Below are 16384 nucleotides of genomic sequence, written 5' to 3' on the forward strand. Positions count from 1 at the left end.
TCCGAAACACTCGACATCAGTCTAGTAGTACCGGTAAGTAAATAACTTTTGGCTTATAATAATAGTTGTTATGTATATAGTCATTATTGTTTAAATATGCCGAGATTGTGCTACCTAGGTATAACGTTCATTCAGGGACTGCTATAGATTCTATACGTTTCGGGCTCGCTTTCAACCGGATTACATTTACTAAAGCTGATCTTAATAATCCAAGATGTCTTCTGATGATGAAGATGTGTTCAGACTATTCTGCACATATGCAGCACTAACAATATTGAAGATGATGCTGTTGTCTTTTTACACTATACGATTTCGATTTGGAAAGAATGTAAGTTTTTCAGAACAAGATCATCTCGTAATTATAGGCCTACTTTCAATATGGGTTATCATGTAGAGAAGACCAAGGTTCAAACGAACGTTGTACCATGTTACAACAAACAAGATACGGTACATACTTCATATCGTTATGCCTTGCTTATAACAAACAAGATACCTATTCTTATTCCGTTTTGTAACATTGAAATACAACGCTTACTTCTTTTCCCACTAGAGACACAATACAACGACTACGCAAAGTAAGGGATTTGACCATTCACAAGCGATGAAACTGTCGCTTGTCACGGTCAACTCGCTTGCGTTGCGTCTACGTCCTTGCGTTGCATCTTAGTGGGAACCAAACTTATGGGTAAAACTAGTCTGGGCTCCAGACGGAGTTTTGTAAAAATATAAATATTTTTGCACATATGGCGTTTCATACGTGTATTACTTGAGTTTGGATACTCCGTCTGGGGAAACACGCATAAGTCACGTGGTTTGACACCAAGAATTCTTGGTGCATAAATTATCCAGTTGACTAGTTTCAGCCGCATGCCATTGGCTACTCACTCGTACGTCGTTTTAATATTCATATTTCAGACTTTCAAAGACTCAACATATCTAAGACGATGCGCATGCGCTATGTTACGTTTAGACAATGTGTACTTGGTTGGCCGGGTACATTGATGAAAGTTTCTGAAGGCTAGACATGATTTTATATGCCTAGTAGTCTGGTAAACATTTGATGAGATTTTTCCCAAGAACATGAAAACTCGTCTTGATATGATAGGCTAGCTTCTCCGCCAAATCAAACTTTGAATGGATCATTTATTATGCGGAGAAAATTTGATTTAATTCCCACCCAGACCCTGTCCTGTTCTGTGTGGTGGTGTAGCCCTGTTGTGTGCCGGTCAGTAGTGATATGTACCTTATTGGCGTTTTATTTGGCAGGTCATACGTACGAGTTGAGTAGCCCTACGAAGGAGGCCTAGGCCAGGACTAAACAATTAATAAACAAAACAACTTGGCAACACGATTTTATATTTCAACAGTTCAGTCTCGATCGTACATTCAGCACTATACGTACGTACTCGATCTTTTTCATTTTGAAACAAAATGATCATTGGTTGATTCGAAATCCATATTTACATACCGCCCGCCCCATATAGCCAAATACGGTATGATAACCTACGTCATTCTTATCGGATGTTTGCGGTCTGCAAATCGATTTCTATACGTGTTTCACAAGTCTGTATTTTCAGACAAAAATCGCGGTCGAAATAAAAACAAATAAATAAAAAAAAAAGACAATAAATACAGACTTGGGGCAAGTCTAGGGTAAAACCATTGCAACGTAATCACTGAAAATCTCATACTTTTAACAAATGGAAGGTGGAAACTAGAGATATCGGTGGCAGTCAATCTATTATTAATAGGCTTTTAGACAAACTGACCATTGTGAAAAATCTCCCAACGGATACTTTGAAACACACACACCTTGTAAAAGGCCCGAAGCGAATATAGTATAGGTCTACTAAAAGCCTTTATGGTAAACAAGACAGATTCAATATGTCTACATTAAGTCACAGTTTTATATATCAGCAATATATCGGATATTTCATGGGTCTAGATACTAGGACAATTGGTTTTAAAAGCACAACACTTCATTCCTATAGGCGTTTGTAAACCGTGAAGACAGAGTGAATAAAGACTCAAAGATTGGGGTCAATGTTGATGAAGACGTAGAAAGAGTACGACGGTAAGTAAACTGTATCAACTTCAACGTCTTTGACACCACTATCTATGTTTTTCATAGTCACTATGTTTCACATAGTTCACACCAAACTGCGCATATCCGTCTTGTCTTGAGGGGACAGCGAGCATTTTTGTAGAGTGATAGGACCATATAACCTCTCTTGATATGAACTTCTACCACCCTTTTTTTGTCAAAGTGTACCAAACAAAAGTGGTTGTTTTATGGAGGCCTATTAAGGTGCGAGATATGGTTCAGTGCTATTATATAGTTGCTTGTATAGACATACATTTATTTAGGCTTAATTTTCATAATTACACAAAAACAAAGAGGACCTATACATTATTTTTGTAATTTTTCAGATGCCATCTAAATGATCTGGAGAACATCGTGCCGTTTCTTACTTTAGGCTTTCTGTACACCCTCACCAACCCGAGTGTTTATGCAGCAACAATGCATTACCGAATATTCTTTGCATCTCCTACTTGACACCCATTCCTCAACCATCTAGGGTACTTTGTTTTTTTGTCGGCTGGTTTGTCAATGCATCAATGGCTTGGACATTGATTAACTTTGGCATGTTTTAGATAAGTAGGCCTACTGATATACATCATAACGAAACCTACCAATAACCTGGATTCAAGTGTAACATCCAATAGGTTGTTGCTACAATTTATCATTTTTTTAAATTGTGTATATTGTCTACTACAATGTTGTATTACGGATTGTATATTATTTGAATAAATGTCACTCTGTATGAAATGAAAGTGAAATAAATATACCAACCAAAATAGCACGTATTTAAATTGCGGTTTGAATCTAAATGTCACTAAGGGCTAATTATACATAATGATAATAGAGAAATGGTACAAAATAAAGATCATGTATTACTTCTACTTTCTGAAAGTACCCATGAAGTTTAAATTTTCTAAAGTCTACATTTGGAGGTAGAGCCTCAATTTACTGGATTATTGAACAGACTAAAAATTAGCGTTAAAGTTTGATTGAATTGTAAGAAGTTCTCAAAACAGTATGTTTTAGCTCTGTGTGTTTTTTCTTCTCGTTTCAATTAAGATCATATTCTTTATGGTGAAATATTATTGCCAATTCCAATATATTCATATTTCTACTGCTTTATCCAAGATTTACTGGTGTACTTTGTTCTGTAATAAAAAAAGAAGGTATTTTCGAAATACCAAATCATCATGTAACCATGAACTCTAAACCATTGAATTACCATGGATTATTCCGTCATGTTATTATTAGGCTTACTTAGAAGAAATGATTAAAGCTATAATAATTACACTTTTATTTTAATAGCTTGCCTTTTTTAATAGGTTCCAATTGAAAATCTTGGTTTACAGGAAAAGAACAGTAACGTCTGAAAGTAATAATTTTATAAGATAATGGTCATTAATGAAATTCAAGTTATTCAAACCAAGGCAATCTAACAAAAAGACACTAAGCTCAATAGGTAGGCTACTCGTAACAGTCTTTTATCTTATGTCTGGCTGCGACAAAATACTAACAGTACTGTGCTATGTATATATTATCTACGACGCGCGGTGCCTGTTATGAGACGTGGAACTGATCCTGCAGTCGGAGAGCCGCGTTGGGAAATATGACCGTTATCGCTGAATTTTCGACTTCGCATGACGTCATAAATTTTAGAAGCCCTCTCTCGGCACAGAAGCATCAACGTTTCGCGCGAAAACATTAGCATAAAGTATACATCATTTAATAGCTGTTTAATAAACATTAGTAGGCGAAAAATTAACCATATATGGTAAGATCAGTTCCTTATATGTTTAAGATGTCGCAGGTCACCTAATTTTCTGAATAATTTGTTGGATTTGTTGTCAGCGACAATTTCTTTCCAAAGTTCGTGTGCGTCCGTCAAAACTGAAGTTTTCTAACAGGTGTTTGTTTACAAATTTTCCATTAGTGGGATTTGCATCCCATACAGTGAATTACCAAAAAACCGACGTATATGGATAGAGTAAGTATCAATAGTCTGTTTTACGTTAAAATTGGCTTGAAACCCTATTTAAGCTTCCTATAGCGAACATTTTAAAAAAGGTCCTCATGTCATATATTGTTACGTCTCGCGGCACTAGTTCCGTCGTGTGTGGTGCATGGTGCGTTGATTGTGGTTGTTGTAGGTGAGTATATGCACGACCTGGTGGATCGTTGTCGTATTATATCGGCCTAGGCCTAGTAACATGTTCTGTTAATAATTTAAATACTTTAGTTACAATTTAGTATTATTAAAGTATCGTTACAATCCTACTCTATATTGAAGATGCATTGGGAAGTTTTAAAAAGATAATTAAGCAAATCGCAGCCTGATACACTTACACTTACACTTAATGTTTGATGGAAATAGTTTAGGCTAGTGCCTATTAGATTCCATTTCTAGCCGAAAATAGTTGTCAAGTCTAGACTTAAAGATGTTCACTGAAGAGGCTTGTATTACATATTTAGGCAGAGAATTCCAGTGATGTATGACTCTGATGGTAAAAAAGTTGACCCTGCACATAAGATTTCCTCTAAGTTTTGGACGATATAGTTTTAAGCTGTGTCCCCTGGTTCTGATGTTGTGAGACAATTTAAATAAATCTTTTGGGTCAATATCCTCAAAGCCTTTCAAAATTTTGAAAGCTTCAATCAAATCTCCTCGTAGTCTTCTTGTCTCTAATGGTTGAAGATCAAGATATTCTAACCTTTTATCATATGGTAGATCACTTATTGACTTAACCATCAATTGATCAATTGATTGATACAGGTATAGGCCTACCTATTCTATAGTTAAATATTTATTTATAGTAAAATTATTGACAACTGAGGGGTACAATTTATTTATAATATTAATAATTATTACAATAAACAGACATAAGGAAATTTTGTATTTGCTGCTTTTTCATGGTAGGCCTATATCTGAAAATGTTTTGAGGTTGTTGAATATTTATACTGTATAACGATGCAATGTTTTGTTCATATCATAGTGACAATTATTTAAATAGTTTCATTCATTACATTTCAGCTATTCATTTTCATTTTAGGTTTTTTGTTGGTATCAAGACTCGACGATTTTCTGTCTCGTTCTTCAATATGAGGTTGGACGGTGGAAGCTGTAATGGTTTTCTCGATTTCAATATCATTGCTGCAGCTGATAGTTTTTCATTTTATTCGCTAATAATAATATAACATATACATTCATACGCATTCAAGTTTTAGAAGCGTTTCAGATCAGTCAATGATAAGATATAAATTAAGTTGCAATTGATTGATTGATTTACTTTATTAACCAGAGTCACACAGATACATACAATATAAACATATAAAACAATCATAAAATCAGTACAACCGTAAGACTCACGTAAGTTAATATGATATAGGCCTAGCTAGTTTATGTTTGATGAACAAGGTGCTATTTAAATAAAAGCAAGTTTTTATATACAGTAGTAGTATTTACTATTTATATAAGTATTGTTTGAAAGATATTTGTATTAAAAACTGCTTTTCACATTCTGTATACGTAAAAAAAAAATTGGTTGCTTGTGTGAAATGCAAGTTGTATCTAATAAAGTAATATTTATATACAAGTGTGACATTTACTGCCAGATACTGAAATACTGAGTACCAACCAATCACTGTAACAATACTCAAGTAAATGATGGACTTATATTTTTATATCTTGGTTTCAGCTGGGCCCATAATTATCTTTTTTAAAAACATGACCATATAAAAATACACGTTTGAGTCTCTGAAACAAACATGCCCAATTTTAAAAAACATTCCCCATATATAAATTGAAAATGGGTTATTTTTTTTTGTTTTTCCATTTATTGTTTTTTTAACAGTTTTTTATTTGTTCTGGGCCTAGTTTCTCCTTCAGGCTTCTTCTTGCTTGGTATATGAGCAGAGCTGGGATAGACCTACCACCAGCCTAGACTATAGAATACCCAGCTACTATTATTAACACTCACTAGGGTAGGCCTACCTATCTAATATTAGTATTATATCAGAATTACTCAGCCTAGCTAGGCCTAGAAAATACTATTTTTAGGCCTAGCTAGGCTAGAAATCAAGTAAGTAATTATAGTAGGTAGCCTTTCCTAGCTCAGAAACCAAATAGAACAATAATCGGGGAGCAAATTGAAATCTTAGGCCTATGACGTAATACGCCTGCATGAAAACCGTATTGAACACAGACACGATTCGGTCCGGGACGATTCGTACCAGCTTCGTAAAACGTAAACAAAGTTTCAAAATGGCGATTTTTCGATCGAAACAGAACAGAAATGTAGTAGGTTTGGTTTGATTAGTGGGAGTTGCATCCCAAGAAAGCTTAAAATTAGATTTTTATTTTAATAGATAGCTTAATAGTTTATCTTGAAAGGATTTTAAATTCGCTTTGAAACCTTATCTAGAAAATATGAAATTTAATGATTTTTTACCATCATTTAAAAAAAAATTAAAGTAAAAAAGTTTATACATAAAATAATGATATTTCTTGAAACAAAAAATCTGTGGAATTTAGATCACAGTTTGTATCATTATTTACGCTTGTAGTTCAACTATTGAAATACGTTTATTGATTTCATTTAATATCAAAATTATACCATTTTCTAAGTGTACTAAAATAGCAAAAATTCCAACATTTTCCACGAAGCGCGCCCTCACAATGAATGAAATCAGTGATGCGTTACCAACGCGGCTTTCCGACTGCTGTCGCAGCCACAAAAACCCGTTTATCTCCGGAGCTCAGCATCCTGTTATATTTCCTTAGCCAAACCTGGGATTGTAGTAACACATAATGTTATCTGCAAAATATTATGAACTCTGAAATTTAATTCAGCCTCTCACTCAACATGGAAGTATGGAACGTTTAAATTGCCAATATGAATGTCGATACTGGCCCGGACTGCGCAGTTCCCTTTGATTCTACCTCATCATATGATAACATAATGTTATCCGCAAAATATTATGAACTCTGAAATTTAATTCAGTCTTTCTATCACTCAACATGGAAGTATGGAACGTTTAAATTGCGAATATGAATGTCGATACTGGCCCGGACTGCAGTTCCCTTTGATTCTACCTCATCAGATGATCGTTTATTATTGTACTCCTGGTTATAGATTGTCAATTTCAGTAATAGGGCTTTAAAATTATGTTATACAAATACATATATCATGAATGTTCTTACTTTCTCTTAAGCATTACAAGGACCAGTATTAAAATAAGTACAACAGCAGCAACAAACAACGACGATGGTCCAATGATTAATCCAAACTTTGTAGGCGATTGTTCATCTGTGGATCAAAATGCATGAAAACAATAAATCTGTTGTATAATTATTTATCGATAATTTTAAGTGTGGTGGACATGATAATTGGACAATTTAATACATATGTATTTTATACCTTTGTTTATTATAGTTTCTGCTTTTAGAAAAGTTCCACGTTCAGTCTGTGATAATTCCTGTTAAACAAAGATGAAAACAGATAACACATTATATTTTTGGTTATAGGAACAAATGGGACCGAATCAACTTGGGTTCAATTCCAAAACTTGGGGCAAATTCGGAAACGTTTAACCAGCAGCAATCCATCTCAAATAATAATAAAAGTTGACTTTACGGAAACAAAACAAGGAAAGAAGAATGTTTAATAATAAAAAAAAAATACCTCAGTTTCGTAACCATGTTTTTCAATAAAAAATGTCAAATAATAACTTGAACCTTCGGTTAGAGGAGCGTTGTAGTAGTCAGCGTAAGTTTCTCCGTTACCAATAATGAACTTAACGGGTACATTGTTGCGCGCGAAAGAAGCCGTTATATAATGATTAGGGTTTTCTTGGTAGTTCAGGAGAAATTCACCAACAATACCCTGTCGTTTACCACCAGTTTTCTTTTCAACTAATATTGAATAATTTCTAAAAAATAACAAATAATTGCTTGATTACAATGACACAATTAAATACCAAATATTTTAATCTTATAAAGTCAACACATATCATTGCACTATAATTAATACGAATTAATACCTCAATTAATAATAATAAATTACCTCAATTTGTAATAAATGTGTGTTCGTTTCTTTTTTAATAAATTTATTCTCAATTTTAAAGTATTAATGTTATTTTCTCATATGTTATGTTGAATTATAAATAGGGTGTTAGTTGTTTAGTAAAGTACGATATGACATGGATTGTGATTATCGATCGGTAATTGAGTATACAGGGGTAATTCAACATACAGAATTGTAATTTGTGAATCAGCCTAACCCTACATCATCTTACCTTACATAAATATAATCATCAATGGTTTTCAAATTTACTGTAATGGTCGTATCTGATCTGGAAACTATTGTCATCTTCGGTTTCATTTTGGCTATACACAAAAATTAACGATATTATATAGTGAAAAATATAGTGTTATACACTGTCGAGCGTAAAAGCACATCCCAATGCCCTCGCATGCGCACAATTAAGTAATATGTTTTGATCTTCAAAATAGGAAGCATTCGATTATTTGCGACGACCTTACAACCTACAGTAGGACCACGCATATTGTTTCGTTGTTTGTCGTCTGAACCTAGAATCCATAAAAACTGTGTGAGGAACTTGGAGCGTAAAAGCACATTTCAATGCCCACGCATGCGCACATTCAATTATTATCTTTTGGTCTTAAAAATGGGGAGCTTTCGATTTGCGACGACCTTAATTAAAACCTACAGTAGGACCACGCATATTGCTTCGTTGTTTGTCGTCTGAACCTAGAATCCACAAAACAGTGTGAGGAATCGAACGTAAAAGCTCATCTTAATGCCTACGCATGCGCACAATGAATAATACATGACTGGTCCTTGTATTCGTTGCCATTTCGGAAATCTTCCTATCTCATAAACTAAGACTAACCTGCTGGGGCTAGAGTTGTTGCAGTGAAGTTCACTGGTTCTCCTTCTCCTGCGGAGGTTCTGACAAATATTTCTATTTCATAAACCGTTGCTGGTTCCAAAGATTCCAACAAATACGTTTTAGGAGATTCATTAAGCAATATTGTTGGAAACCAGTCAAAATATATTTCTCCATTAGGCTCAAATATTTTCTGCAACTGCCTATATTTAATCTGTATAAAAATGTACAAAATATTTATTAATTATTTTAATAAAATGTAAAACATTACAATTCATTGTTTTATACTAATTAGACTAGTTTTGTGGACATTATAAATGTTATTTGTAACGACTGAAGAAGATTTTATTAGGCCTATACATAAAACTGTGAATTATTTTTAGAGTCGCTGGTTTTTTTTAAAATTGCATTGCTAATTTTCACTAACACCAGGGAATAGCAATAACCCGCCATTGCAGCCACAAAACACATATTTATTATTACGCTTTAACAAACATTACATTTCCATTCCCGGAGTATTAATATAAATGTAAAATATAATAATATAAGTACTTACATAATAGGTAACGTTTCTACCGATTGGGTTGAGTTCATTTTCTAATGATAGCATTACAACCTGCTCATTCGTGTATAAAACATTTACATAAACAATATCTGGTTCTAAAAACAGAAACACATTGTAATTAATTCAAATCTGATCAATATGTGCTTCACTGACTCATCATTTTCAAGAAACAAATAATCATATTTTATAAGTTTAATATCAAATTTTAACGCAGAGCCTCCCTTTAACAAGAGCATCAAAGTGTGTACTGTGTGTGGGGTGGGAGGTGTTTGGATTTTTAAGCTAAACGTTCAGTAACTAAAACAAACACACGTAGGCCTACTATTTGTTTCTAAAAAACTATTTCTTGAGATAATAATAATTAACTTAGGGAGGCCCAGATACAATTAGAAACTAGGACTACTGGAAAATAACAATAAAACAACGCTATTTACTGGTATAAATTTCAGTTTCAAGACTCATTGGTCCGATTCCCACAGATGTAAATGCCGCAACCTAGAACAACATAATAATAATAATATATATATAAAGTAAACAAGTAATAAATTAGTAAAAATTCTTTGAATAAATTGGTATTGATATTTCCACTACTTCCAACAAATTATCATTGTCATAATTGTTATTACTATAATCATCATCATCATCACTAAAGTAATGTTATCTTGTCCCCACTGTTATTAACATCATCATTGTAACCATCCTCGTTATCCTTATCCACGTAAATTCCGTTCCGTCATTGACATTACCAACCAATATTAACATTACCTGAACGGCGTAATGCGTATTTGCCTGTAGGTTGTCAACAGTGTACCAATATCTGGTATTAGCACCATGGTGTTCTATGGTATCATATTTGAGTTGATAAGTACGATTCCTGTTGTCTAGCGTGATGTAGTTAATCATGTAACCGATCACTATACCATTTGTTGGATTTGGTGATATCCAACACAGACGGAATGAAAATGCTGTCATATTAAAAACTATTACATTTCTTGGTACCGTTGGAACTAAATAAATATAAAATATTATTATTAATAATTTAAAGTTATTTTGTATAGTTTATTATGCAGGGTAGGGTACACTAACTGTTATATATTTCATATATATATTTATGAAATGTGTGAATGTTACTGTGAGTGAATGGCCGTAATTACGTGGGCTTAATTACGTAGCCATAACATCGGCAGGGGTTCGAGGTGGTAGAACGAGTCTTTTCGGATAAGGAATATAAACCGTAGGTCCAGTGTACACATCTAGCTCATGTGCACTTTAAAGAACCTAGTAGTAGAACATCTTTTGAGACGAGTAGGGTGTTATCCCGGTGTATTAGTACATCACAGCCACTGATCATATCTGGGCCCTCTGGGAGACCAGTCTTTGACCGAAGAGGTCGCCCAGAATAAATAAAATATTTTAATTAAATTCTACTTCTCTTACTTGATTCAAGAGTTTCTATTTGTAGTTCACTTGTTACACCTTTTCCAATAGATGTTAATCCAAATATATAGATAAAGTATTGCGTGAATGGTGTAAGATCTGAAACTGAACAGTTCAGTCCTGGTCTTTCCACTTCAGTAAAATATAAAAGCGTGTCTTCAGCAGACAGAACGTTCAATTTGTAGCTTTGGACAAATCCATTCCTGTATCCACATTCTATTTCCGTCCATGCAACGCTTACAGAATCTGCCGTTACCGATGTAATGCGTACCCGTGGACCTCTTGTTGGAACTACAGTACGAAGACAATTATATTAATCATTTAGTAATCTCTGTATCACCAAGTATGTTACATCGTTTGGACACCATTACACAATGGCAAGTATTGACGATGTCATTGCTTTTGATAAAATATAGTAGTTACATTTACTTTTTACCTCTTTGTGGAGTCAAAATTTCCATAGTAGTCTGTGGACCAATTCCCGCTGCTGATTCTGCACTAATAGTCACGTGATATGTTGAATATGGCTCTAAACTTAACAAATCCAGATTAGGTTCTTTCACTGTAAAACTTTGGTTTCTATCTGATGGTTGACATTGGTCTATTTTTATCAAATTCAAATGAATGTGGTATTGTAACATTTCACAGGTCAGAGGTGAAGGGGCATCCCATACCAAGTTTGTTTCGTTTACTTCAATGTTTGCTACACCTTCTGGAACTAAAAGCAGAAACATTGTTTAAAATTGTATATTACTAAAAAAAACAAAAGCATGCAGTTGCATTGTAGAAACTATGGAAGAATATAAATATCTAATAATTAAATTGAAATACCTTCAGCTGCAGTTATTGCTGTAATAGTTTCACTGTTTGGTCCCTGTCTCCTAGAACCTCTTCCACTAACAGTGAATGTATAAGATGTACATGGAATTAAGTCTGTTATCGTCACAGACATAGTGTTGACCACATCTTGTTCTACAACACTGGAGTTGTTTCTTAATGTATAATTGTAACTTTGTATAATGTCTCTTCTTTCTCCACATGGAATCTCTTGCCATGAAAACATCAATGCTTGTGGATTTGTTGAGTTCTTGAGTGTGACATTAGCAGGTGATGCCGTTGCGTCTAAGAAAAATAAAGTTGTAATTCAGTAAGTCGTATACTGGTAATGATAGGCCTACATCATTTACCGAAAATATGTTCATATTTACCGTTTTTGTTATGTAAGTATTTAAATTGTTTGAAATGGTAAATTACCTTTTAGTGGAGTTGTAATTTCCACAGTACTCTGTGGACCAATTCCCGCTGATGATTCTGCACTAATAGTCACGTGATATGTTGAATATGGCTCTAAATGTAACAAATCCAGATTAGGTTCTTTCACTGTAAAACTTTGGTTTCTATCCGATGGTTGACATTGGTCTATTTTGATCAAATTCAAATGAATGTGGTATTGTAACATTTCACAGGTCAGAGGTGAAGGTGCATCCCATACCAAGTTTGTTTCGTTTACTACAATATTTGATACCCGTTCTGGAACTAAACAGAAATAGTTTTAAATTTCATAAATTACAAAATAAAATGATATGCAGTAATTGTAAACGGTTGCAAAGTAGAAACTATGGAATTGGAAAAGTTAGGTAAAATATAAATATTTATAATTAAATTGAAATACCTTCAGCTGCAGTTATTGCTGTAATAGTTTCACTGTTTGGTCCCTGTCTCCTAGAACCTCTTCCACTAACAGTGAATGTATAAGATGTACATGGAATTAAGTCTGTTATCATCACAGACATAGTGTTGACCACATCTTGTTCTACAACACTGGAGTTGTTTCTTAATGTATAATTGTAACTTTTTATAACACCTCTTCTTTCTCCACATGGAATCTCTTGCCATGAAAATATCAATGCTTGTGGATTTGTTGAGTTCTTGAGTGTGACATTAGCAAGTGATGCCGTTGCGTCTAAGAAAAATAAAGTTGTAATTCAGTAAGTAATATACTGGTAATGATAGGCCTACATCATTTACCGAAAATATGTTCACATTTACCGTTTTTTATGTAAGTATTTAAATTGCTTGAAATGGTAAATTACCTTTTTGTGGAGTTGTAATTTCCACAGTAGTCTGTGGACCAATTCCCGCTGCTGATTCTGCACTAATAGTCACGTGATATGTTGAATATGGCTCTAAACTTAACAAATCCAGATTAGGTTCTTTCACTGTAACACTTTGGTTTCTATCTGATGGTTGACATTGGTCTATTTTTATCAAATTTAAATGAATGTGGTATTGTAACATTTCACAGGTCAAAGGTGAAGGTGCATCCCATACCAAGTTTGTTTCGTTTACTACAATATTTGCTACACGTTCTGGAACTAAACAGAAATAGTTTGTTAAATTTCATAAATTACAAAATAAAATGATATGCAGTAATTGTAAACGGTTGCAAAGTAGAAACTATGGAATTGGAAAAGTTAGGTAAAATATAAATATCTAATAATTAAATTGAAATACCTTCAGCTGCAGTTATTGCTGTAATAGTTTCACTGTTTGGTCCCTGTCTCCTAGAACCTCTTCCACTAACAGTGAATGTATAAGATGTACATGGAATTAAGTCTGTTATCGTCACAGACATAGTGTTGACCACATCTTGTTCTACAACACTGGAGTTGTTTCTTAATGTATAATTGTAACTTTTTATAACACCTCTTCTTTCTCCACATGGAATCTCTTGCCATAAAAACATCAATGCTTGTGGATTTGTTGAGTTCTTGAGTGTGACATTAGCAGGTGATGCCGTTGCGTCTAAGAAAAATAAAGTTGTAATTCAGTAAGTCGTATACTTAATTGTAAGTATTTAAATTGTTTGAAATGGTAAATTACCTTTTAGTGGAGTTGTAATTTCCACAATAGTCTGTGGACCAATTCCCGCTGCTGATTCTGCACTAATAGTCACGTGATATGTTGAATATGGCTCTAAACTTAACAAATCCAGATTAGGTTCTTTCACTGTAAAACTTTGGTTTCTATCTGATGGTTGACATTGGTCTATTTTTATCAAATTCAATCGAATGTGGTATTGTAACATTTCACAGGTCAGAGGTGAAGGGGCATCCCATACCAAGTTTGTTTCGTTTACTCCAATGTTTGCTACACCTTCTGGAACTAAAAGCAGAAACATTGTTTAAAATTGTATATTACTAAAAAACAAAAGCATGCAGTTGCATTGTAGAAACTATGGAAGAATATAAATATCTAATAATTAAATTGAAATACCTTCAGCTGCAGTTATTGCTGTAATAGTTTCACTGTTTGGTCCCTGTCTCCCAAAACCTCTTCCACTAACAGTGAATGTATAAGATGTACATGGAATTAAGTGTCTTATCGTCACAGACATAGTGTTGACCACATCTTGTTCTACAACACTGGAGTTGTTTCTTAATGTATAATTGTAACTTTGTATAACGCCTCTTCTTTCTCTACATGGAATCTCTTGCCATGAGAACACCAATGCTCGTGGATTTGTTGAGTTCTTGATTGTGACATTAGCAGGTGATGCCGTTGCGTCTAAGAAAAATTAAGTTGTAATTCAGGAAGTCATTATAATGGTAATGATACATTATTTACCTAAAATATGTTCGTATTTACCGTTTTTGTTATGTAAGTATTTAAATTGTTTGAAATGGTAAATTACCTTTTTGTGGAGTTATAATTTCCACAATAGTCTGTGGACCAATTCCCGCGGCTGATTCTGCACTAATAGTCACGCGATATGTTGAATATGGCTCTAAACGTAACAAATCCAGATTAGGTTCTTTCACTGTAACACTTTGGTTTCTATCCGATGGTTGACATTGGTCTATTTTTATCAAATTCAAATGAATGTGGTATTGTAACATTTTACAGGTCAGAGGTGAAGGGGCATCCCATAACAAGTTTGTTTCGTTTACTCCAATGTTTGCTACACGTTCTGGAACTAAAAGCAAAAACATTGTTAAAAATTACTTTGAAAAAAGAAGCATGCAGTTGTGTTGTAGAAACTATGGAATCGGAGAAGAATATAAATATCTAATAATCAAATTGTAATACCTTCAGCTGCAGTTATTGCTGTAATAGTTTCACTGTTTGGTCCCTGTCTCCCAAAACCTCTTCCACTAACAGTGAATGTATAAGATGTACATGGAATTAGGTGTGTTATCGTCACAGACATAATGTTGACCACATCTTGTTCTACAACACTGGAGTTGTTTCTTAATGTATAATTGTAACTTTGTATAACGCCTCTTCTTTCTCCACATGGAATCTCTTGCCATGAAAACATCAATGCTTGTGGATTTGTTGAGTTCTTGATTGTGACATTAGCAGGTGATGCCGTTGCGTCTAAGAAAAATTAAGTTGTAATTCAGGAAGTCATTATAATGGTAATGATACATTATTTACCTAAAAAATGTTCATATTTACCGTTTTTGTTATGTAAGTATTTAAATTGCTTGAAATGGTAAATTACCTTTTTGTGGAGTTGTAATTTCCACAGTACTCTGTTGACCAATTCCCGCTGCTGATTCTGCACTAATAGTCACGTGATATGTTGAATATGGCTCTAAACCTAACAAATCCAGATTAGGTTCTTTCACTGTAACACTTTGGTTTCTATTTGATGGTTGACATTGGTCTATTTTTATCAAATTTAAATGAATGTGGTATTGTAACATTTCACAGGTTAAAGGTGAAGGGGCATCCCATACCAAGTTTGTTTCGTTTACTCCAATGTTTGCTACACTTTCTGGAACTAAAAGCAGAAACATTGTTAAAAATTGTAAATTACTAAAAAAAGCATGCAGTTGCGTTATAGAAACTATGGAATCGGAGAAGAATATAAATATCTAATAATCAAATTGTAATACCTTCAGCTGCAGTTATTGCTGTAATAGTTTCACTGTTTGGTCCCTGTCTCCCAGAACCTCTTCCACTAACAGTGAATGTATAAGATGTACATGGAATTAGGTGTGTTATCGTCACAGACATAATGTTGACCACATCTTGTTCTACAACACTGGAGTTGTTTCTTAATGTATAATTGTAACTTTGTATAACGCCTCTTCTTTCTCCACATGGAATTTCTTGCCATGAAAACACCAATGCTTGTGGATTTGTTGAGTTCTTGAATTTTACATTAGCAGGTGATGCCGTTGCGTCTAAGCAAAATAAAGTTGTGATTTTAATGTTATTATAATACATTATTTACCGGTAAATATTTTTTTTTATCCTTTGTGGTTCACCACCACAACATTTATTTATTTAATGTTTCATTACATAATTTCTAAACATTTTCTACCTTTTTTCATTATTTTTTGTATTTCCCTCATTAATATCATAATTTTACCGGTAAATAT

The 16384-nt window shown here is 33.7% G+C and overlaps 2 protein-coding genes and 1 pseudogene across 5 annotated transcripts in view; 2 read left to right on the forward strand and 1 right to left on the reverse strand.

Annotated features, from left to right (window-relative positions):
• LOC144844114 (uncharacterized) overlaps positions 1-16384 on the forward strand; it is a 55141-nt gene that overhangs the window by 8566 nt on the left and 30191 nt on the right. The window lies entirely within an intron of this gene.
• Positions 85-2928, forward strand: LOC144845783 (microsomal glutathione S-transferase 1-like; annotated as a pseudogene). The gene is made up of 3 exons (XR_013612588.1): positions 85-328; positions 1992-2074; positions 2431-2928. The product of XR_013612588.1 is annotated as a microsomal glutathione S-transferase 1-like (transcript).
• On the reverse strand, positions 3324-16103 carry LOC144844341 (phosphatidylinositol phosphatase PTPRQ-like). 3 transcript variants are annotated; one of them, XM_078701205.1, is made up of 20 exons: positions 15896-16103; positions 15499-15780; positions 15081-15371; positions 14686-14967; positions 14268-14558; positions 13875-14156; positions 13506-13796; positions 13085-13366; positions 11823-12113; positions 11428-11709; positions 10992-11282; positions 10320-10561; positions 9989-10049; positions 9546-9649; positions 8993-9203; positions 8375-8465; positions 7762-8008; positions 7504-7555; positions 7281-7392; positions 3324-3449 (listed from the first exon to the last, which is right to left on the reverse strand). In XM_078701205.1, the coding sequence occupies exons 1-20, from the start codon at positions 16014-16016 to the stop codon at positions 3377-3379; spliced, it is 4179 nt and encodes a 1392-aa protein (XP_078557331.1). In that variant the 5' UTR covers positions 16017-16103; the 3' UTR covers positions 3324-3376. The 3 variants fall into 3 exon arrangements, with proteins under 3 accessions (XP_078557331.1, XP_078557330.1, XP_078557332.1); XM_078701204.1 differs by having other exon boundaries at positions 7281-7386; positions 7498-7555; XM_078701206.1 differs by lacking the exons at positions 11428-11709; positions 11823-12113 and having other exon boundaries at positions 7281-7386; positions 7498-7555.

The sequence above is a fragment of the Antedon bifida genome, chromosome 6 (assembly GCF_963402885.1).
Source record: "Antedon bifida chromosome 6, ecAntBifi1.1, whole genome shotgun sequence".
NCBI lineage: Eukaryota > Metazoa > Echinodermata > Crinoidea > Comatulida > Antedonidae > Antedon > Antedon bifida.

Coding starts and splice junctions, on each gene's coding strand:
- LOC144844341 (XM_078701205.1), bottom strand. CDS start 16,016: ATGTCTGTGACGATAACACACCTAATTCCATGTACATCTTATACATTC. Junction 11,710..11,822: donor AGCAATAACTGCAGCTGAAG/GTATTTCAATTT, acceptor TTCTGCTTTTAG/TTCCAGAAGGTGTAGCAAAC. Junction 9,650..9,988: donor TGAAACTGAAATTTATACCA/GTAAATAGCGTT, acceptor TTCTGTTTTTAG/AACCAGATATTGTTTATGTA.